Below are 23,594 nucleotides of genomic sequence, written 5' to 3' on the forward strand. Positions count from 1 at the left end.
TGAGGAAGATTTGCCCTGAGCTAACATCTGCTGCCAATCCGCCTCTTCTTTTTCTGAGGGAGACTGGCCTGAGCTAACATCCGTGCCCATCTTCCTCTCCTTTTATATGTGGGACGCCTACCATGGCATCGCTTGACAAGCTGTGTGTAGGTCTGCACCCAGGATCTGAACCAGTGAACCCTGGGCCGCCGAAGCAGAACGTGTGAACTTAACCACTGCACCACTGGGCCAGCCCCAACCCTTGTCTTTTTAAGCTATCATTATTTTGGGCTTTTGGATACATTTCACACAGACTATCTGTCTCCTGACTGATGCAGACTAGTTTTTAATTTTTCTGCCTGTCTACATTTTGGACTTAAAACTCCTTGAGATTTCTGAGTTAGCCTTCATCAGAGAATCCTTGTTTTAAAAATCAACTTTATTGAAGTATAATTCTCATACATTAAATGTACCTGTTTTAGTATATGTTTTGGTGAGTTTTGACAAATGCATGCACCCATTTAACTTCCACCCTGATCAAGATGTAGAGTATTTCTATCACACCTTATATCCATCCCAGTCAATTCCCCCCACTCCAAGCCTAAGCAACTGCTGATCTGCTTTCTGTCACTATAGGTTAAATTTGTCTTTTCTAGAGCTTTATATAAATGGAATCATACAATATTTACTCTCTTTTATGTCTGGCTTCTTTCACTCAGTGTTCTGTTTGAGACTCATCTATGTTGTCTTGTGTATCAATAGTTTGTTTTTATTGCTGAGTAGCATTCCGTTACATGGATGTACCACAATTTACCTTTTCACCAGGTGATTCATCTTAGGGTTAGCTCCAGCTTGGGGCTATTGTAAATAATGGTGCCATGGATACTTGTATGCACAGGGAGCCATTTTTGATTCCCATATAGCCATGGGCCAGTCCTGACCACTCTTGTATCCTGTCCTGGTTCTAAAATCCTATAGCTCTGGCTACCCACCCCTGCCCTTTGTCTCCTTGTCTGTTGATACAGGCTAGTTTGAGATGCATCTGTCCTGAATAGGAGTTATCACCTTTAGCCCTGCTGCTTCTCCTATTCCACTTCTTAAACATGATCATAAAAAGAAAGAATTAAACATACCAGAATATGACAGTGGGGGACAGTTGCCCTGGGCACAGAAATATAGAGGAATACATGGTACAGGCTTCCAAACCAGCTTTCTATTCTGTGAGAGGTAGTAGGGAAAGAACTCTGGCTTTGGAGCTTGGCAGGTCCATCTTCAAATCCCGGGTTGGTCATTTATTAGTGGGAGAATTCAAATATATTATTTAACTTCATTGAGTTTCATTTTTTTCTACCTGGAAAATGAACAGAACACTCACTTTGAAGAATGTGAGAATTAAATGCATGCATTCATTCAACAAGTAATGTGTTGAAAACCTACATGTGCCAGTTCTTGTTCTAGGCTTTGGGAATAGAGCTGTGAGCAAAACAGCAAAAGTGCCTGACATCATGGAGCTTACATTCTACCTTGAGAGACAAGACAACAAAAATGAAAATATCAAAATCTATGTTATGTTAGAAGATGGTCAGTGCCATGGACAAAAACAGAGCAGGGAAGGGGGATAGAAAAGGCTGTGCTTGTAACCCCTCCTTGGCCGTGAGCTGCTTGAGACAAGGGTATGATCCTTCTCTTGTATTGCTAGCATTTATCATAATGTCAGCTGAATATTAAGTGATGCACAGGTTTCCTGAATGCAAGGAGGTACTGAATAAAAACCAGTGCCGAGAAGAGAAGTTTATCTCATGAAATCATTGTAATACTGCTTACCTGGACACTTTTACGTGCTTTCAGGCAGGTAATAATTATGTCAGCAAGAATGCTGCCCTTTCCTTCTCCTTGTTCTTGCTGGTTCTGTAAGTCTCCTAGCTACAGTTATATTTTTTATTGGAAATCAGAATGCTTTTAATGTACCTTCTGAATAATATATCCTTGAGTTAAAAAAATTAACCACATGCATTTTTCAGACTTTTGCTGAATGAGGAGTGTAGAAAACCATTTGACAAATGGTTCAGTATGTCAGTTTTTCTATCAAGGAACTTTGGTATTCTACAGTTTTTGGAAAACTGGCATGCATATGCTGCACATATTAAAATCATGCTTTAGAATAATATTGAATATCAAGGGATGATGTGTTTAATATGTGGTTAAATGGGGTAAACAAAAACGGTATGCAGTGGCATCTCACACATATAAAATACAGTAGGCCTTACAGATGATTGTGCTTTTCTTCTTTGTGCTTTTCTACATTTTTTACGTCAAACTTGTATTATTATTAATTTCCTACCCCAGAAATTCCTATCATTTTTCAAGTATCATAAACTGGATATAAAGAAACAAAATTTTATTTGTATGGTGGCTTGATAGACTGAAATATTTAAGTTCTGCAAATTTGGCAATTTGCACAACTGACTATAAGATAAAAGAATTAACCTAGAATATTGGAAACAGCCTACCTCCTAGGGTTGTTTGATGAACAAATTAGATAATGTATGCAAAAATGCCTTCTGAATAATTACTTGTGTAATTACAAAGCTTCATACCTGCATCATCCACTATAAATTCCATGAGAGCAGGAAATTTGTTTACTGCTATATCTCCAGTACTCATCATACAATATGTGTTCAATAAATATTTGGTATGACTATTTTGTTTTGGTAATTGATAATTATTTCAGAGGAGAAAACTGTATCCTCAAGTGATTTGATGGCACTACGATTCCTTCAAATTAAAATCTGAATTCCTCTTATTCAAGATTTACTCAGTCTAGCTGACAGTGTCTTTTCCAGCCCCGTAATGTGATACACACAACTTGTACTCAAACTCAGAGACTCTCCTGAACTATTATTGATGCCTTCTTTCTTTCTCTGCCTAAAGTCTTTTAAAATACCCAGCTCAAATAAAAAAACTTCCTTTGCTTTATTCATTTTTGTATTTCTGTCCCCAGGGACTAGGACAGCCCTTTGACTATGGTAAATATCCATTAAATATTTGTTGATTTATTTTCACAACACATTTGCATACTATTTTTATTCCAGTTAAGGTAAATCAATTTCCCGAAACTCTTCTCTTACCCCATATGAAGGTGTTATTATTGTTTTGAGCAATTTTTAACAAGTATTCTCTCCTACAAATGCAGCTTGTCATAAAAATTATTGCAGTCATGTCACAATGTACTAGAAAGACGAGGAATGAGCCACTTATTCTCCAATTCCAGTAATCTGTGTAATGTCTTAAGCTTTGTTACAACTCCATCTCCTTGGATTTCACCCGCACCCCCACCCCCACCCATGATCTCATCCAATTAATGAGATTGAAATAATAGCAAATGTCTTTCTGAATATAAAATTCTAGGGCCCTTCTTCCCCTAAATCATTCCATGTGTAAATTACGTGCTTAGGAAAGCCTGTATTTCAGGAGCTATATTTAGTGCTCAGTTTATTTTAAAAAAAAAAAAAATACTGAGTGCGTGGCTGGGGCAAGGCCGGGTGTAGTTCAGCGGCGAGCGGAGCGCCGGGCCAGGTGCAAGAGTCTCGGCGACGTCACGTGTCCCCGGCCAACTATCTCCATATAAAACTCCGCTTATTTGCGCTACTGCGGACCGGAGTCAACTCCAAAGCCACTCAAACCAGCTTTGTACAGGTGTTACATAGTTTGAGCTGCCGGCTTCTGATTTTCACCATAAAACGACCCAGCTGCGTCCAAGGCAGATGTCACCCGCCTTCGGGGGCCCTCGGGGGTCTTACAGAATTAGGACTCTGAGTCGGAGCGCAGAGCCCAGGCAGCAGCACACTGCACACACCCCGACTCGGCAGCTCCGACGAGGCTCTCGGCGGCAGGCGGCCGCGGGCGACCTTCCGCTCGCTGTTCTCCCGTCCCGGCGGCACAGCAGCAAAGCAGGGCGGGGAGCCGCGGGCGGCGCGCCTGGGCGGGGACGGTGGCGGCGGAGGCCGCCGCTTCCAGAACGCTCCGCCGCCCCGCAGGCCCCGCCCGCCGGGGCTTCCCCGCCGCCGCGCTCATTTGCATGGCGCGGCCCCGCCCCCGCTGCCATTGGCCGGCGCCGCCCGCCCGCCCGCCGCCCCGCCCGGCCCGCTCCGTCCCCCGGGCCGCGGCGCTGCGGGCAGCGAGCGGACTGTTAAACCGCGGCGGCGGCGGCGGCGGCGGCGGGCGCAGGGCTGGCTCTGAGACAGGCGGCGGCGCCGGGCGGGGAGGCAGGTGGGCGGGCAGCTAGCGACCACCTCAGCGGCGCCCACCACGGCCGGGCCGACGGGGCGGCGGCGGAGGGGAGCCAGGGCGCCCCAGCAGGCGAGTGGCCGGCGGCTCCGCGGCGGGCCGGGCGGTGGGCTCCTCTGCGGGACGGCGGCGGCGCGGGGAGGGGAGCGGAGGCCGCCGGCGACCGGCCGCAGCCGCTGGGCCCGGAGCCCTCGGCGCTGTCGGACTCCGGGTCCCGGCACGGGGTCGCGCCGCAGGGCAGGGGTCGGAAGGCAGCCAAATTTAAACGGCTGAAGCGAACAGTCCTGGCCGGGCGGAGGGGCGGGGCGGGCCGCGGCGCGGTCACGTGGGCAGGAGGGGCTGGGCAGGCCTCCCTTTTGTTTTGGCTGGCGCGTGCGCAGAAGGCGGCACACGTGGTCTGAGCCCGCCTGCCTCGGCGGCCGCGCCTCCGGGGCGATGGTGGCGGTGCTGGGCGGGGCGGCCCTGAGGCGCGGCCGCCCGTGTGGGCTGTGCCCTCGTCGTCTTGAGTAGTACTTCGCCGCAGGCTCACGCTGACTTGGCTTTTAGGACCGGATGGGTTGGGGGGATCCAGATTCCTTGGAGAAGGCGTCTCCGGGTCCGGGTGGCGGGGCGCGGAGGGCGCGGGCGGCGCTGCTGGTGTTAGCGGCGGCGCACGGGGCTTCCGGCCGCCGGCCTCCGGCCTCGAGGCGCCTGGCGGGGCCGGGCGGGAGCCCGGGAGAGCGCCCTCCTGAGAGGCTGGCGGAGAGGGGGCCGCGCCGCGGGGCACGGGACTGCCGGGGAGCACGGCGTCCGCGGCGGGGGGCTCCCATCCGTGAGCTGGGGCGAAGCCACACAATGGGAGAGTCATGGCCAGGCCGGGCGTGCAGGTCCTCCGGGCCCGCGGCCGCTGGCTGCTCTGCCTCCCGGCTCCCAGCCGCGTCCTCAGGTGAGTCGCGGAGGCCGCCCCTTCCGCGCAGCTCCAGCCCGCGATCGCCGTGTCTCCCCCAGCCTTTCTGGGCTCATGTTTTACGTGAAACTTTCCTTAATCCAGGCCAGTCCTAGCACACTGATTTTTTACATATACTTTTTGCGTGTGTGTCGCATGTGCCTTTTCATATAACAGTTGCTTATCTTGTTAAATAACCTTGTTATAAAATAACTTGGAAAATAAAGATGAGTGGAAAAAAAATCCAAATAATTTGTATTTCTTTCTAAATGTTTTCCTATGCATATTTGTCTTTTTCCTAAGACTGGGATCCTGCCGTATTTTCATTTAACTTTACCTCATAAACATTGCCCTGTCATTAAATAGTCTTTGGAAAAATTACTTTTGGATGCCTAACGTTACATCTGGTAACTCTCATCTTTAGAATTTTTCCTGCTGGCAGATGTTTGAGGCGTTTCTGCTGTTTCGCGAGTGTAAGTTTCACTGCAGAGGTGGCCTTATTCCGTCAAGCTTGGAAAGTGCTTTTCCGGCGCTTTCGTGAGAGGAATGACGAGGTCAGAGCCGGGGCGTTTGGCGCACGTGTTTGTGAGGCTTGTGACACCGCGAAAGGAGCATCCGTCGTGTTGTGTCTTGGTTCATCTGGCATTGGCGTTAAGACGGAACCCTTGCTTTCATTGGCATTGAGCTCTGTCGTTCGTGTCTGACGGAGCCGTGTTGTTCTGACTCGCGGTGAGCGCGGGGGGAGAAAGCGCCCCGCGTGGCTGCCGCGCTGTTGCGGTTTTGCCCTCTGAGAGGTCGGGAGGGTGCCCTGCGTTTCCGTGTGACGCCGGGGTCCGTCGTTGGCAGTGTGCTGCTGTTTGACCCCCTGCTTTGAGCGCGGATCCGAGCGCAGTTGTCTGCTGAGAGGTCGACGCTTCCCGCCGTCCAGCTGTCGCGGCCCTTGTCCAAGAGCGCCAGCCAGTTGTGATGCCATTTAGCACGATAACTCGGACTGTTTCCTTTATTCATTCATCCATCTTGAGTGGAATTCACTTACATTATTCTAGTTTCACTTGCAGCCTTTTCTGTGTTTAAAAAAAAAAAAGCCTACGGTCTAAAATTCCCTGCTTCATTATTGAGAGTGTTCTTGCTAGCCCACCTATTGATGCCTGTAACATCTTTGCCTTTAACCTAATACATAAACCTTATATGTCGTATGTAATTTTTTTCATAATTTTCATTCAATTATTTGTCTCTCCGTGTCCTTTTACATTTGTTTATGGAGTATTAGATAGTAGTTGAAGGAGGCAGAAAGGTTCAGAATTGTGTTTAGGATTGTTTTTGCCAGTTGGGTTTGCCAAGTTATAAACAGCAAGGAATGGAGCTCCTTGCAACAGAAGTCAAAGCTAATAGGGAATTAGCAAGCCGTTTACTGACTTGAAAGCGTATCGTCTCTTCTGCCTCGGTCCTTAAAGTCTTGACTGCATTACAGGACTAGAGTGGAACATTGTACGTAGTGATGACCCTGAGTCATCAATAAAAGCTTACATTACTTTCAGTATGTTTGACTTAGAAAGGCGGGGAAAGTGTATCGTTTCCAAAAGGTTTTTTTTTTCCTTTTAAATGTTGTCCTGAAAAGAGACTTCACTGAACTATGCTCCTTATTCCACGTGGGATAAATAAACAACCAGCCAATGTTAGTAAACATGGTAATATTGTACCAGGCCTGTAGATAGTCCATAATGAAAATCTGAAGACAATTCATAATGAAAGTTTTTAATACTTGATAATATTTTTAGGTTTTTAGAAACACTTTTTATTTTTATGTGGATGTGATATTCTCTAAGTATTACAGAATTGGGAGAAAAATCGTTCATTTATGATACTGAGGCTTTGTTAATATTTTTAGTGAACTTTTTGTTCTTTTCCAGTCCCATAAGAAGAATTCTAAAGCATGTTTTTTAAAGTAATTTTTTAAAAATGTTTTCTTTGCAAAATTTTTTCCTCCTTCTTCTCCCTAAAACCCCCCAGTACGTAGTTGTATATTCTAGTTGTGAGCGCCTCTGGTTGTGCCATGTGGGACACCACCTCAGCATGGCCTGATGAGCAGTGCCATGTCCGTGCCCAGGATCCGAACCAGCGAAACCCTGGGCCACCAAAGCAGAGCGCCCGAACTTAACCACTCGGCCACGGGGCTGGCCCCTAAAGTAATTTTTAAAAATTTTCATTTGGTGGTCAATCACTAACCAGTGTTTAATCACATGAAGTTCACTTGGAACCAGAATGTATAGAGTGAGCAAATGTAATAGTGCACTTCTAATTGTAAATTTCTGAATCCAAGTTTGGTGTACTCAGAAAAAAAAATGACTTCATTTATATTCGTATGAATCATGCACTTATAACTGAATAGTAATAATTCTGCTTGAAGTATGATCTGTTTGATGTGCTATGTGGCCACCCAAGTGGCGTTATCTTTAATTAAATTCCTTTAGTCTTCAAAGAGAATTCCTTTTTAGGCATAGTTTTCAAAGTGGAAGAAGTTCTTGCTATAAACACTATTGAATACTAAGTACTGAGCTAACTGTACCCTGGTCGTGCCAGTTACTGCAGTTTTCTGCTATAAATTGAGAAGACCCATAGGGCATTAAGAAATCTTGAAAACACAGCAGTGTATTTCGTATTCATACTTTCTGTAATTCCTATATTTTGGGGGAATAAAATCATACCAGAGTAAACTCTTTTTCAATACTTTTATTGTTTAATTGGATTTTTCCTTTGAGTTAGAAATTAGAAATTTTGAGTCCCCTTATATTTCAGTAATGTTGGAAAGAGCTTTTCATATTTTGCCAAAAGAATTTGTCTTTCTTTCCTACTCTTTCTCTGACTTATTATAATGGATTGGCTATCTGAAACACATTTAAGTTGTAAGTGTGAAAGTAGTTTAATGTTTGTCCCTACTTCAGGATTCTCCCCTTTCTCAGAAATGCCATTGGTAGTCTTTTCACTTTATTTTAATTTAAGGATGAATCTGCATTCTTTATAATACTTTTATTCCTAGCTTGTGTTACTGTGTTTAAGAGAATTCAGATTATCCAGATTCCAGTTGAAAGAGTAAATTTAATGTTCAGGGGTAGATTTGGATAGGATATTTTTCATGGATTATATATATTCCTGCTAGAATATAAATCATAGTCAAAATCAGAAGTGGTATTTTAGGGGGATGGAAAATCAGATTTGGTTTTTAATTTTTAATGTTCATTCTCAGGAGGAAGGGTGGTTCTTCTTATCTAGATTGTCTAGATTATCAGTTTCAACTCTGAAATAGACTAGATTAGCAAACTTTTGATTTTCTTTAGAATGTATGCCAAAAATTGTTATATATGACCTACATATTAATTTGTAAAGACCTGATTACTAAGTGTTGAGATCAATTCAGTAATTATTGACATCATAATTATCTCACTATGTATATGCAGCTTTTGAGGGATGACATAATGATACTTACTATATCTCATGATGTCCAAGGGATCGGATTGCATTTAATTAATGTTAAGTTCATAAATATGTATGATTTATAAATCTTAAAGATTAAGTCACTAATGGAAACATTTTGGAGACAACAGGACAACACTTTTATTTGTAGTAACATCAAAACAGCTAATTTCTTCCTTAATTCACAATGAACATTCCTTGCGTTAAATTGTAGGCCAAAAGTTAGGATTTATGGTATAGACTTAACCTTACAATCCCCCCATTTTTTTTCTGAATTAATTTGATTTTTATATTACAATAATAAAATTTGTTATAACCAAAAAGAAGGAAAAAACTTTTGATTTTCTGTAGTTTTTAAACGTTTATTATTTAAAGGCATAAACTTTGTCTCATCTTACTGAAATTTTCTTTCTCACTATTTTTTATGAGACTTCAAAGAAAAGTGGATATATATTGAGATCTGAACTGTTCACTGTAGGGTTATTTATTTGGTGGATTATCTGTAACAGTTTTACGACATCTGTGTTTGTTTTTTTGCCACCCCAAACATTTCTGGGCTGCTAAAGTGCTATGGAATTATTATTATTTATTTATTTGGAGTTAAACTGGAATGTAATTTGAAAACCCTGTGGTAAAAACTTTAGTAAAAGTGAAAATCATGCCCAGAAGATAGAATTGATTTTTGAATAATCTACAACTGTTGCCTCTTGACAGATATTCAAAATGATCTCGTTTTCTTTGACAGGGTTGTGATATGGTTGGTTTCTTAACTTGCAGTTTTGCTTGTTAAATCTTGTTAGCTTAATATTTTAGTTTCTGTATGTTGTGGCCAAAAGGAGTTTAGTTTTTTTTCAGTTTTATCTGTTCCGGGTTCTTTGAAGTTCTGTATCATTAGACTAAACTCTTTGAAAGAAGGGGCATACTTTGCTTGATTATCTCGAAAGAAGTAATCATCAAAGATGATGCTGGTGCCTGGAGTAAGTAAAGTACAGTATTTCAGCAGCTAGAAAGAAATTTCTTAGATTTAGCTAAGATCCAAATACTTTTTTTACACATAATTATGTGCATAATTAGAAACTGAATAATTAGGAACCAAAGTAATTAGAAACTGAATATTCATAAGAAGATCAAGATGCTTCTTAGCTCTTTGAGGATTTTCGTTTTCCATATTCTTTCTGTATAACCTAAAATATTATGGGTGCCCCAAAATACTAAACAATATGTTTGGGTAAGAACTTTGGGGACTGAAATATTTTAGTTAATGATTGGTTCTTGTTTACTTATGGGGACCATATACTTTACACCTTCTGCTGTCTAGAACAATAGTCTTTAACCACATGTGACTGTTGAGCACTTGAAATGTGGCTAGTCCAAGTTGAGGTTGTGCTAAATGTAAAATAAACATTGGATTTTGAGACTTAGCACACATACGAAAGAACATAAAATATCTCATTAAGATTTTTATATTGATTACAGGTTGAAGTAATAATATTTTGTACATAATGAGTTCGATGAAATTGAAATTTATTTCATATGTTTCTTTTTACTTTTTAAAATATGTCTGGTAGCAAATTTAAAATTACACATGTAGCTCACATCCTATTTCTGTTGGACAGCAGTGTTCTCTACTAACATTTCCTAGCCTTAAGACTCTTCCCAATAAAATATCTCATGAACCTCCTTCCTTGAAAGTTCGAAATAATTTTATTATTTTGGATGGTATTTATTGAAGAGGTGTTTATTAAGGGCCTGCTAAGTGCTGAACAGTATTCTAGGCTACAGCAATGAATGAAAACATTGAAATCCTGCCATCTTGTAGCTTTCATTCTAGTGGGAAGAATATGTGATAAATAATTTTTAGTAAAAATTTTTAAGTGAACTAATTGTAAGTATACCATTAATTATTTATAATTTCATGTAATATAATTTTAATACAGTGCTTCATTTATTGAGTGATAATATGCTATTTAATGTACTTTTGGCATTTCTCTTGTTTGGTGTTCTCTGAACTTCCTGGCTCTGTGGTTTAATGTTTGACGTTAACTTGGAGAAATTCTCAGTCATTGCTTCAAATGCTTTTTCTGCTCTTTTCTCTCTTTACCTTCTGGTATTCCCATTGTATGTATGTTAGTACCTTTTATAGTTGGCTCACAGTTTTTGGATATTCTGTTCCATTTTTTTCAGTCTTTTTTCTGTTTGTTTTTCACTTTTGGAAGTTTCTATTGACATATCCTCAAACTCAGAGATTCTTTTCTCAGCCATGTTCAGTCGACTAATGAGCCCATCAAAGGTATTCTCATTTTTGTTACAGTGTTACTGATTTCTGCATTCTTTTTTGATTCTTTCTTAGAATTTTTATCTCTCTGCTTACATTATGTGTCTATTCTTATATGTGGTCTGCTTTTTCTGTTAGACCCTTTAGTAAATTAATCATAATTTGTTGTTGAAGTTCTTTTAGGTTCACCGTCTGAGGATTCCGACATTCCTGCGGTATCTGAGTCTGGTTCTGATGCTTGCTCTGTCTCTTGAAACTGTTCTTTGCCTTTTAGTATGCCTTGTAATTTCTTGTTGAAAGAGGGGACATAATTTGCTTGGTAAAAGGAACTCCGGTAAATAGGCCTTTCGTAAGATGTGGGGGTGTGGGAAGCATTCTATAGTCTGATGATTAGGTCTGTCTTTTAGAGAGCCTGCCTGTGCCCCTGGACTGTGAACTTCACAAATGCTTCTCAATTTGTCCCCCCTCTTAGGTGGGACAGGATGACTAAAGGGGGCTGTTTTTGGGTGTTTTCCTTCTCCCACATGGAAGGCTAGTACGGGCTGGAGTTGCGTATTTCTTTAACTTTTAAGAAAAAGCAAGACTTTTCAACAGATTTCTCAGAAAACCATGTATCATCTCTCATTTCTTTAACCTCATTTTATTTGGCCTCACTAGCTCTTGATGTCTTCTCTGTATACTGTTAAACACTTTGGTATCTCAGTTCCACTCTCTCTGGAATTTTCTTCTACCTCACTGACTGGACTTTTTAAGTCTCCTTTTAGGGCTCTTTTTCTTTTGTAACTCCTCCTCCTTTGCCCAAATAAATGTGAGTGATCCTCAGGGCTTGATCCTGGGCTCCTTTCTCTTCTTTGCTTATACTCTCTCCTTCAGTAAATTCTTCTAGTCCTTTGGTTTTAAATACTATTTATATGCCAGTGACTCCCCCAAATAACATCTCTAACTGTGACTTCTTGCTTAAACTCTAGGCTTGTTTATCCAACTTCCTCCACTTGGTTGGCTGGCTAGTAGGCACTTCAGACACAACGTATGCCAAACAGAACTTTTTATTTTTCTCTTTCAACTTTCTGTCTCCCAGGTCTGCCCCGTTTCAGACAATAACACCACTGACCACTCAGTTGCTCAAGCAAAACAACGTAGGAGTCATACTTGATTGCTTTCTTGACCTTAACCCCACAAAATCTGTCAAAAGTTTTGTCAGCTCTACCTTGAAACATTCCCTAGATTCGCCATTTTTATTTCTACTGCTTCCTCCCTAGTCCAAGCTACCAGTACCGTCTCTAGTTTAGATTACTTCAGTAGCTTTCCACTTGGTCTCCATCCTTCCGTTCTTGGAAGCTGTTTCCATTCTTTCTCCAAAACAAATCTTTTCTCTACAAAACAGCCAGAGTCATTTTTAAAAAATGTAAATCAGATCATGTTACTCTCTCATCCATTATCTTCACTGGCTTTCCTTTGACTTACATAAAATGTCCATGGTTTGGACCCCAATTACATCTCTAATCTTGTATCCTGGTACTCTTTCTCTCTGGCTCATTATGTTCTAGACGTATTTGTCATTTTAGTTCCATAAAGACACCAAATTTATTCCTGCCCTAAAGCTTTGTTAGTTGTCCGTTTTCATTGTAATGCTCTTACCCCAAATCTTGGTTAGATTTTTATTGTCATTTCAGGTCTCAGAGCAGATGTCGTCAACACAGAGGCATTCCTTCATCTACAAATCTAAATTAACTCCTGCCCCAATGTAGTCATGCTCTATCACTTTCTTTTGTTTACTTTTTATGAAAACACTCTGTAACCGTTATTTAGTTGATATTTTCTTATTTGTATATTAATTCTATACTACCATTTGCTAGAATGTAAGCTCTGTGAGAAGGGAAACCTTATTTTTCATGTTCACCACCATCTTTCTAGCGTTTAGGATAGTGTCTGTTACATGTTGCTCAATAAGTATGTGTTAACTGAATTGTTGAATGTTTGGTTTTAGATTGAATATATATCAAATGGAGGTTAAAGTCTTGCTTCTTCCAAAAATAGACAAAACTACATTTATGATTCAGTGTTGGCCATTTCTTCATTTTCTGCTTTAAAAAAAGTCAACTGTTTTATTTCCATAAAAATTTTTGAAACATTTTTAGTTTGTTTTGTTTCTAAAAGATGAAATAGGTTTTCAGCTGCCATTCAGAAGCACTTTAAATAACATGTTGCAGTATGGATACTCTTTATACCCAAATGAAAACCAGATGGCTTTACTTGTAGCTAGATAGTCTGTCTTGGTTTTTAAATTGGCTTCTGAAATACTGGAGGAAGCTGTAAGTGCTATAAAATAATTATGATCATGTGGAATACAGTTTATGGAACTAATGGAGATATCTTGAAGTAAATTTGCAGTTATTATTTTGCTCTCTCAAATCAGTATTCCTTTCCTTATGCATTCTGCCTCTAACTAGTCCATTATGCATGAAAGTGAAATAAAACACGATTGATAATAATTACAATTTAAAACTATATAAAGGTCAAAACCATTATTGAGAGTTAACCTGAATGGTAAATTCTGGGACTTCCAGGAGTATGTACATCTGATTTGTACCAACTCCTGAACATGTGTCTTCTGCATATATGTCAAAGGCTCCCAAATTGTTATGTTTTAAATTATTTTTAAATATTTATTTTATTTAATATTTATTCTATTTTTGAGAAGGTCCAACTTATCGATTTTTTTGAGTCATATTTTTGGTGTCATAGCTAAAAGATCTTTGCCTAACCCACTATCACAAAGATTTTTTTTGCTTCGTTTTTTATAGAAATTTTATGGTTTTAAGTTTTACATTTAGGTCTATCATCCATTCTGATCGGTGTGACCATTTTTATGTATGGTATGTGGCACGGGTTAAGGCTCAGTTTTTTGCATATGGATGTCCTGTTGTTCCAGAATCATTTGTTAAGAAAACTAGTCTTTCTACATTGAATTGCCATTACAACGTTGTGAGAAGTCAATTGACCATGTTTGTGTGAGTCTGTTTTTGGGGCTCTCTATTCTTTACATTGATCTATGTGTCCATTCTTTTAGCAGTGCCGCACTTAGTTGACTATCATAAGTTGATAGGTAGTATGGGTCCTTCAGGTTTCTTCTTTTTTTGTTATTGCTATTTTAGTTCTCTTCTCTTTTCGTATAAATTTTTGAATCAGTTGTTGATATCAGCAAAAAATCCTGCCAAGATTTTGATTGGGATTGTGTTGAATCTATAGATCAAGTTTGAGAAGAATTAACATTGTAACAATATTGAATAATCTAACCCTAATACTCTAAAATCGAGTGAACACAGTTTATCACTCTATTTATTTAGGTCTTTGATCTTTTTCATTGGTTTTTTTTTTTCAGGATATAGTTCCTGCACATATTTGTTAGATTTATACCTAGGTATTTCATATTTTTGGAGCTATTGGAATTAATACTGTTTTACAAATTTCTACTTCCAATTTTTTGTTTCTGGTATATGGAAATATAAGTGATTGTTGTTTCTTGACCTTCTGTCTGCCACCTTAGTAATCATATTAGATCTGTGAGCTTTTTTCCTTTTTTTTTTTTTTGGTGAGGAAGATTGTCCCTGACCTAACATCTATGCCAGTCCTCCTCTATTTTGTGTATGGGATGCTGCCACAGCATGATTTGATAAGCAGTGTGTAGGTCCATGCCTGGGATCCGAACCTGCAAACCCCGGGCCGCCGATGTGGAGTGCGCTAACTTAACCACTATGCTACCAGGCCGGCTGACCTAGTAGCCTTTTTTATAGATTTCTTGGGATTTTTCTGTGTAGCAAGTCATATCATCTGTGAACAGACACGGTTTTACTTTTTACTTTCCAATCTGTGTAGCTTTTTATTTCTATTTTCTTCTGTTGTACTGGCTAGGACCTTCAGTATGATGATGAATAGGAGTGGTAAAAACAGACGTCTTACCTCACTTCCAATCCTAGGGCAGAAGCACTCAGTCTTTCTTCATTAATTATAAAGTGATCTCTAGGCTTTTGTATAGTTGCTCTTTTTTAGGTTAAATAGTTTCCCTCCTTTTCCTAATTTGCTGAGTTTTTTTTTCTAATCACGAATGGTTACTGGATTTTGTTGAATGCCTCTTCTTCATCTATTGAGATCATATTTTTTCTGTTTTAGTCTTTTGATATGGTGAATTTCAGTAGTTAACTTTTTAAATGTTGAACCAGTCTTGTGTTTATGCAATAAGCCATACGTGGTTGTGATATATTATCCTTTCTATATGTTGCTGTGTTTGTAACATTAATTTTAAAAATAATAATTGAAATAGGCGTTGTTACTACTTATTACTACCTAAATCCTGGTACACCTTTTAAAATCATGACTCACTTGGTTATTAATTCAGTCAGCAAATACCTGACAATTATTGTGTACCAGGCATTGTTTTAAGTGCTGGGGATTAGAACATTGAACAGAATAGAGTTCTGCCCTTTACCTGTATTCCTCCCTAGAATGTAATAAAATGTCAAGTAGTGCTTAGTGCTACGAGAAACAATAAAGCAGTGTGAAGGAGTGAAGATCCGTGATGTGAGGGGCCAAAGCTATTTTCAATATGTTGGTCAAGGCAGGCCTCTGTGATGACTGTAGAGCAGAAAAATGAATGAAGTGAGGGAGCCAGCTATCTTATTTGTGGAAAATTGTTCCAGGCTGAGAGAATTGCAGGCACAAAGTCCCTGAAGCAGGGACTTGCTGGTGTGTGTTAAGAATAGCACAGCGGCCTGTGTTTCTGCAGTGTGGTAACCAATGGAGACAGTTGTAGAAGGCGAAGTAGTCAGGGACCTGACGATGTAGACCTTTCTCGGCCATGGTACAGATGACTTTGGATCTAAGTTTAATGGCACCCACTTATTTATTCACCAGATATTCATTGAACACCTGCTGTATGTCAGATACTTTTTTGTGTTGTTGATATAGTACACAAAATAGTAAAAAATCCAAGCCTTCATAGGTCCTTAGAAGTGTTAGTGACAAGGGTAGTCATTTACATAATATGGAGGAGGTTGTCCGAAGTGGTCGAGTGTAGAGTAATCAGTTAGGAAACATTGGTGTACACAATGATTACGTATTTAAATAATTTTAAAAGTTGGAATAAATACACTGTTTTATGCTAAAACTATGAGCATAATTAAAATTTTTTTTATTTACAGGAGGCATCTATTTTTATGCGTCTCATTTGGTTGCAAAGTGAAGAGACTTTCAGGCTAGGATTTTTTATAATGATACACTTGGGAATAGAGTGCAGAAGAACTTCATGGAAATCCTAGAATAGGAACTGTGCTATGGCTGGGCCTTCCAGAGACTAGAACCCAAAAGTCTTCATATCCAAGTGTATTAGTTATCTATTGCTGTGTAACAAACTGCCTTCAAATTTAATGACTTAAAGCATTTCTTTCAGAATTTCTGTGGCTCAGGAATCTAGACGTGGCTTAGCTGAGTGCCTGTGACTCGAGGCTTCTCACACAGCAGCAGTCAGGGTATTGGCTGGGGCTGGAGTCATCTGAAGGGTTGGCTGGGGAAGGATGTGCTTCTCAGACCACTTGCATGGCTTTTGGCAGGCTTTTGGTTATTCCTGTCTGTTGGCTGGAGACATTAGTGCTTGGCCATGTGGGTCTTCCCAGCTCATAACATGACCCCTGGCATCCCTGAGTGAGAGAGTGAGATAGGGTGACAAGATGGAAGCTTAGTCTCTGTAACCTGGTCTCGGAAGTGACGTCTCGTCACCTCTGCTGCCTTGTTTGCTAGAAGCAAGTCACTAAATCCAATCTCCACTCAGGAGGAGAGGGTTACACGAGGGCATGAAACCCAGGAGGTGGGAATTATTAAGATCCTTTTAGAAGCTACCTGTCATACCAAGTAAGCCCTAGAGATCTCACCAGAGTTTGTGTATGTTTATTCTAGTTCTCTACCATAAATGTGCCTTAGCTACTCTCAATCTCTACATTTCTTTTCCTTCTCTTTTTGCTGCCAACTCTAGTTTGTAACTGTCAATCTGTGTATCTTTTCTCTACCTCTTATTTTTAGTTTTTCCTTATCTTAATTTATCTAGAGCCTAAGATGAATTCTCCTTCTTCATGATATTTCACCTTCTGCTCCTGTTGCTAGCCACTTTGATTATCTCATTAGCACCCTGTTCACATTTTTGAGAGGGAGAAAGTGGGTAGGGAGGGGACAGAGTTTAGTATTTTGAATATGACTACCTCATCAGCAAGAACTATGATTAAGGCAGTTTCCCTTAGAGAGCAATGGACTTATCTGAATACTACTGTAGATGTTTATAGATTAGAAGATAATAGTCAATCTGTCAATCAAGTGACAGATTGAATCTTGAAAAAAGAATTCTCGGTGCTACTTTGTTTTATAATTATTTTTCTATTTCTCATAAAAGTAGAGTGTAAAATATATATATGTGTAAATCCCAATAATCTGATTATTTATGTTTTCCTGGTTTTCTTTTTGGATTTAAGATAAATGAAAATCTGGTTTATAGGATTTATTATTTTTGAGACATTGTATAAAACTGTATACATTTTGAGACATACAGAATTTGGGGAGAGGATTATACAGAAATCGCTACTTGTTTTTGAGACATTATGCAGTAAAGTGTAAAGAAGGCAAAAATTTGTATTTTTATCACATAGAATTAACAACAATTAACATTTGTTCATTTTGCATTGTCTTTTCCCCCCAATTAATAAACTTGTAGTTAAAACTCAACTCTTAAAGTGCCAGTCTTAGTTCTGTTTCATGGAATTTACCTGATGCAACTACTGTTACAAATTTGGTGGATATTTTTCTGGTTCATTTTTTACTCTTATTAACATGTAAACACACAAATACACATTACTGTGTGTATATATGGTATGGTTTTGTTTGTATTTTATTTATATGATACCATGCTATGTATATTCTTAAGTGTTCTTTTTTTCTAACTTTATACTGTTTCTAAGGTGTGTCCATGTTGATATATATAGATCTATGTCATTCTTTTTTAACTGCTATATAGTGTTCCATCATATTTTAGTATCCATTCTCTTATTGTTAGATATCTAGGTTGCTTTGAAAGAATGTTTTGCTGTTGTAAACACTGCTCTCTTGTGCACCTGTGACAAACACATTTTCCACATTATTGTCAAATTCTTGAATCAATTTATAGTCCAAAGAGATGTGAGAAATCTTATTTATGTACGTTCCCATGATAAATGATATTTTCAGACTTAAAACAGTATTCTTGAATTTGGTGGTTGGAAAACTGGTCTCTTTATTACTCTACATTTCCTTCATTGCTGTGAGACTGAGTATATATGTTTAATGACCATCTGGATGTCCTCATCTGTGAAGTGCTTGATTGCTGTATCCTTTCCCCATTTGTATGGGTTCTTTATCTATTCTGGAGTACTCATCCTTTGTCTGTTGTACATGTCGCAGATATTGTCTCCTAGCCCATCATGTTTTTTTAACCCTGTGTATGGTTTTTTTTAATTACATAGAAATTTTTGTGCCTTTTTTTCCTTTTGATCATTCTTGTTTGTCTTTGGAAAGAATCAGCTTTTGGTTTTGTGTTTTTAAAAAGGAACGAAGGATGTAGAGTTACAGCTAGCACCCGAGGACGTACAATATGGGAGTGTGGCCATTTAAATAACTACTAACTGTTATGTGTGTTGAAACAAAAATTTGAAGTACAGTAGTTCCAAAATATCTTCAAAAACTTATAATTGTTAATGATATGAAACTTTTTCACTAAGCATTCAGTCTTCATAGTTTTCAATAGTACTGGATTAACTTTTTCTATGAATCAGAATGTACGGTTTTGTACTTTTTCTTTTGGTAAAATACGATGAAATTTGTTTAATTGTGACATTAATCTTTAGTAGTCGTCTGTCACAGTCCCCACTGTTTTCCAGGCAGGGGTAGCAGCTTTTCTAAGGATAACTGATGACTATCTGTTTGTGAGAAGGGAAAAAATGATTACAGATGCTTTTTCAGGAGTAAGTTTTGCGCATTGCAGTTAGGCGAGTTTTCACTATCACATTTTTTTTTTTTTGAGGAAGATTAGCCCTGAGCTAACTGCTGCCAATCCTCCTCTTTTTGCTGAGGAAGATTGTCCCTGAGCTCACATCCGTGCCCATCTCCCTCTAGTTTATATGTGGGATGCCTACCACAGCATGGCTTACCAAGTGGTGCTGTGTCCGCACCAGGGATCTGAACTGGCGAACCCCGGGCCGCCGAAGTGGAATGTGCAAACTTAACTGCTGCGCCACTGGGCCGGCCCCCTCACTATCACATTATTTTTAAGGGCTGTGAAATTATGTACTTTTTGTTTGTAGTTCAGTTCTCTTACGTTATTTAGCATATTTTCGTTATTTAGCATATTTTAGTTATTGTTATTAATACGGTTCAGATTGTGAAGTTTAAATTGAGATGTGGAGATTTTGAGCAACTTGTTATATTTTATAAAGATAAATAATTCTTGCTTTTGGCTGAAAGTATGAGATTGAGTCACATTTTTAAGTATTAGTCCCAGATTCCAGGTTGGAATTTTTTTCTTTTGACTCTCACTAAACATTGTCCAAAAAATTGGAATCTTGAGATGTAATTACATCCAAACATATTTGTCTCACATTTATTGTGCTAGGTTGCGTGCAACTAATTGGAGTATGGAGTATTAGGCCCACAGTTAGAGCAAAGAATAGTTTAGTCCTTGTTGAATTCCTTATGAGCTAGGAAAGAGCAGAGATAATGTTAGGAGTTGGGAAATAAAGGAGGAGTTTGGTTCCATTCACCAGAATGGATCAGAAACATTGAAAATGTTGCCCTTGGAAAAAGTATAAGCATAAAACTTTTTTTCTAGACATTTGATCATTTATTTTTACATTATTTTAGGTTTCCAGTAATTATCTGCAGGATTCGCCATGACCCCAGCTCTGAGGGAGGCAGCAACAAAGGGTATCTACTTTTCATCTTTACCAAGTACCATGGAGTCTGACAAGATGCTATGCGTGGAAAGTCCAAGAACTGTAGATGAAAAGCTAAAGGGAGATGCTTTCTCTCAGATGCTGGGATTTCCAACTCCCGAACCTACCCTTAACACTAATTTTGTGAATTTAAAACATTTTGGCTCTCCTCAGTCTTCAAAACACTATCAGACAGTTCTTTTAATGAGTTCTAATTCTACATTAAATAAACACAATGAGAATTATAAACAAAAGAAATTAGGAGAACCCAACTGCAATAAGCTGAAAAACATACTGTGTAATGGCAGCAACATTCAGCTCAGTAAAATCTGTCATTCTCATTCTGAAGAGTTCATCAAAAAGGAACCTCTGTCAGATACCACAAGCCCGTGCATGACAGATGTACAAATTATTTTGGATTCAAATATAACCAAAGACACTAATGTGCAACTGCAAAACTGTAAATGGTACCAAAAGAATGCACTTTTGGGTAAAATTACTGATGCTGAGATTCAAAAGGGTTTATTACACTGTGCTCAAAAGAAAATGGGGCCTGGCCACTCAAATGTGCCTGCTAGTTCCTCAGCTGCTGAGAAAGAGGAGGAAGTGAATGCTCGTTTACTTCATTGTGTGAGCAAACAGAAAGTCTTACTTAGCCAGGCTCGAAGAACTCAGAAACATCTGCAGATGCTCCTGGCAAAGCATGTTGTTAAGCACTATGGTCAGCAAATGAAATTTTCCATGAAACATCAACTCCCCAAAATGAAGATCTTTCATGAACCTACCACAGTTTTAGAGAACAGTTTACCTAAATGCACTGAAATTAAGCCAGACGTCAATATATTGACTGCAGAGAATAAATTGTGGAATGATACAAAAAATGGCTTTGCACAGTGTACAGCTGCAGAAATCCAAAGATTTGCACTGTCTGCTACAGGGCTGTTGTCTCATGTTGAAGAGGGTCTGGATTCTGATGCAACTGTTAGCAGCTCTGATGACGATTTGGATGAATATACCATTAGGAAAAATGTGGCAGTGTAAGTGCAAAATCATTATTAGACCTTTTACTGTTCTGTATATAGCAACAATTTTGTCTTGATTTCAAGATATGTTGAAAGGAAACAGATTTTCTAAAAACTTAATGCTATAATATTTAAGTTACAAGACTTCGGTGAATTTTTAAAACATTCTATATTTTAAACTACTGTGTGTGAATATATACATACTATTTAAAAATAAGTTACTCAACTGTTCTGTCCAGGAATAATGAAAGCTAATTAGCAGCATTTTTTCTGTTCTTGAATGCAATAGGCTATGGACTAGGCTTAAAATTTTGCTTAAGTGATCTAGCCAATATGTATAGCTAAAACTCAGAAAATTTGAAGTCTTCACATAGGGAGCCCTCATTGGCTTCAGGAGTTTGTCAGTTGAGAGTACATATAAATTGACCTAATTTTTTTTGTTATTGAATGCTTGTTATGTGCTGGACCCTAGAGATTCAGTTGTGGGCCAAATATTCACAGCCTTTACCCTCTCGGGAATCTCCTTCAAACAGGGATATCTAGATATTTAAAAAAGCAAAATAAAAACACAAAGAAAAAGAGTTTTACTTATCAAACCTTGTTAACATTCCAGCTCTATCTGATGGAGGTTTCTGAGATGATGGAAATGTTCTATATGTGTGTTATCCACTAGGCACTACCTCGTGTGGCTGTTGAGCACCTGAAATGTGGCCAGTGCAACTGAGGAACTGAGTTTTTCCTTTGTTTTTCTTTTGTGAGGAGGATTGGCCCTGAGCTGACATCTGTGCCAATCTTCCTCTATTTTTTTTTTCTTTTGAGGAAGATAAGCCCTGAGCTAACATCTCCTACCAATCTTCCTCTTTTTGCTGAGGAAGACTGGCCCTGAGCTAACATCCATGCCCATCTTCCTCTACTTTATATGTGGGATGCCTACCACAGCATGGCTTGATAAGTGGTGTGTAGATCTGCGCCAGGGATCTGAACTGGTGAACCCTGGGCTGCTGAAGTGGAGCACGAGAACTTAACCACTGTGCCATCATGCTGGACCCAATCTTCCTCTGTTTTATGTGGGATGCCGCCACAGTGTGGCCTGACGAGTGGTGCCAGATCTGCACCCAGGATTTGAACTTGTGAACCCTGGGCTGCTGAAGTGGAGTGCACGAATTTAATCACTATGCCACAGTCTGGCCCCTCAATTTTTTATTTAATTTGAATTTTATTTAAATAGCCAGATAAAGCATAGTTTTTAATCTAGCTTTCAGGGTCAGGGAATCTGTTAATATCTCTAAATTGATGCAAACTACTCTGTGTGTGTGTGTGTGTGTGTGTGTGTGTATGTATGTTTGTATATAGTATTTTGGGAGGAGGAAGTCCATCATTTTTATAAAATTCTCAAAGATGAATGAGAATCATTATAGAATTAGAAACAGCACATTAATTTTTACTAATAAATAGAAGATCAGTATTATATTAATTTTTATAGTGAGGATAAAATGTAAAGCAAAGTGAGCATTCCAGTCTTTGGGTGTTCTGTTATCACTATATTTGAAATATGTTTGAATGTGGGAGCTAATAGTTATTGAGCACATATTAGTTTTCTGACTGGCATTGTGCTATTTATTTTGCATATGATATATTATTCAATCCTTTCAACAACTATGGGAGGTAATTGTTGTTATATTTATTTTACTTAAGAAGAAACAGGCTCACCTTGGTTAAGTCACTTGCCCGTGGCCAAAAGGCAAGTAAGTGGTAGACTAGGAATCTTGTCCATGTATGAGACTTTAAACCCACATTCTTTTTGTTGGGCCGTGCAACTTTGTCAGCATTATATTACTGATGCTTGTAACCACAAGAATGATTAAGCACGTGTTCTGAAAGTAGTCCAGAAATTTATCCATTTTTATATTTATAATGCTTTTGAAGTAATTCAGTTTAATAAAATATAGTAGATAAATTTAGTAAATGATTTACTTTTTGTTGAGAACAGCTGACTGGCAAGTTCACCTCTTTTAAGCTAGAAACAGAAATAAGAAAATCTTGTCTTTCTAGATTATTTTGACTTTCATTAATATTCTGTTTCATTGATCTCCTACAGCACTTAATCTGCCATAACATTTACCATTAAATCATATTTTGTCCTATGTGATTTGCTAATTTATCTATTAGTCTTAATAACTCAACACCTAGTAAGGGTGGAAACCACATTTTATACTTTAAAAAGATCTCTTATATATTAAGCATATAATTACTGATGGCTGAAAACATTTTGTTTTAAGATTTGCATTTACTTCTGGAGTTTAGTGAGAAAACAGTAAGTTCAGACATTTCTATAAAACATACACAGACAGGGAAATTCAAACTTTTGGAAAAAATTTTTATACAAAGCATCAAGCAATATACATATCATCTCTTTTCTTGTTAACTCTACCAGTTTATTGAGGAAAATTGAAGTAAAGTAGCCTGGAAAAAAATTTGGGATCAGGCTTGGAAAGTTTATTTCTCATTCTAGCTTTCTTTTTTCCCCTAATCAACTGGAAGGGCTTCAGGGACGCTAGACATGCATTTTAGGAAAATAATGAATCTAGTAAGTTTAATATTCTTTAAGATAAACTTCTAGCCTCTTGCATTAT

General features: G+C 38.9%; 1 protein-coding gene across 18 annotated transcripts in view; it reads left to right on the forward strand.

Annotated features, from left to right (window-relative positions):
• Positions 1-4,104: 4,104 nt before the first annotated feature.
• Positions 4,105-23,594, forward strand: part of KANSL1L (KAT8 regulatory NSL complex subunit 1 like) — a 138,463-nt gene continuing 118,973 nt past the window's right edge. For 4 of the 18 annotated variants that reach the window (XM_070489861.1, XM_070489856.1, XM_070489857.1 and 1 more), the window contains exons 1-2: positions 4,105-4,338; positions 19,869-20,976. In XM_070489861.1, coding sequence (XP_070345962.1) covers positions 19,898-20,976 — 1,079 coding nt within the window. In that variant the 5' untranslated portion in view covers positions 4,105-4,338; positions 19,869-19,897. Of the gene's footprint in view, positions 4,339-5,053; positions 5,192-19,868; positions 20,977-23,594 lie in introns of those variants that run through there. The other 14 variants (XM_070489853.1, XM_070489862.1, XM_070489863.1 and 11 more) reach the window with 5 other exon arrangements.

This window comes from Equus asinus, chromosome 19 (genome assembly GCF_041296235.1).
Source record: "Equus asinus isolate D_3611 breed Donkey chromosome 19, EquAss-T2T_v2, whole genome shotgun sequence".
NCBI classification, from domain to species: domain Eukaryota; kingdom Metazoa; phylum Chordata; class Mammalia; order Perissodactyla; family Equidae; genus Equus; species Equus asinus.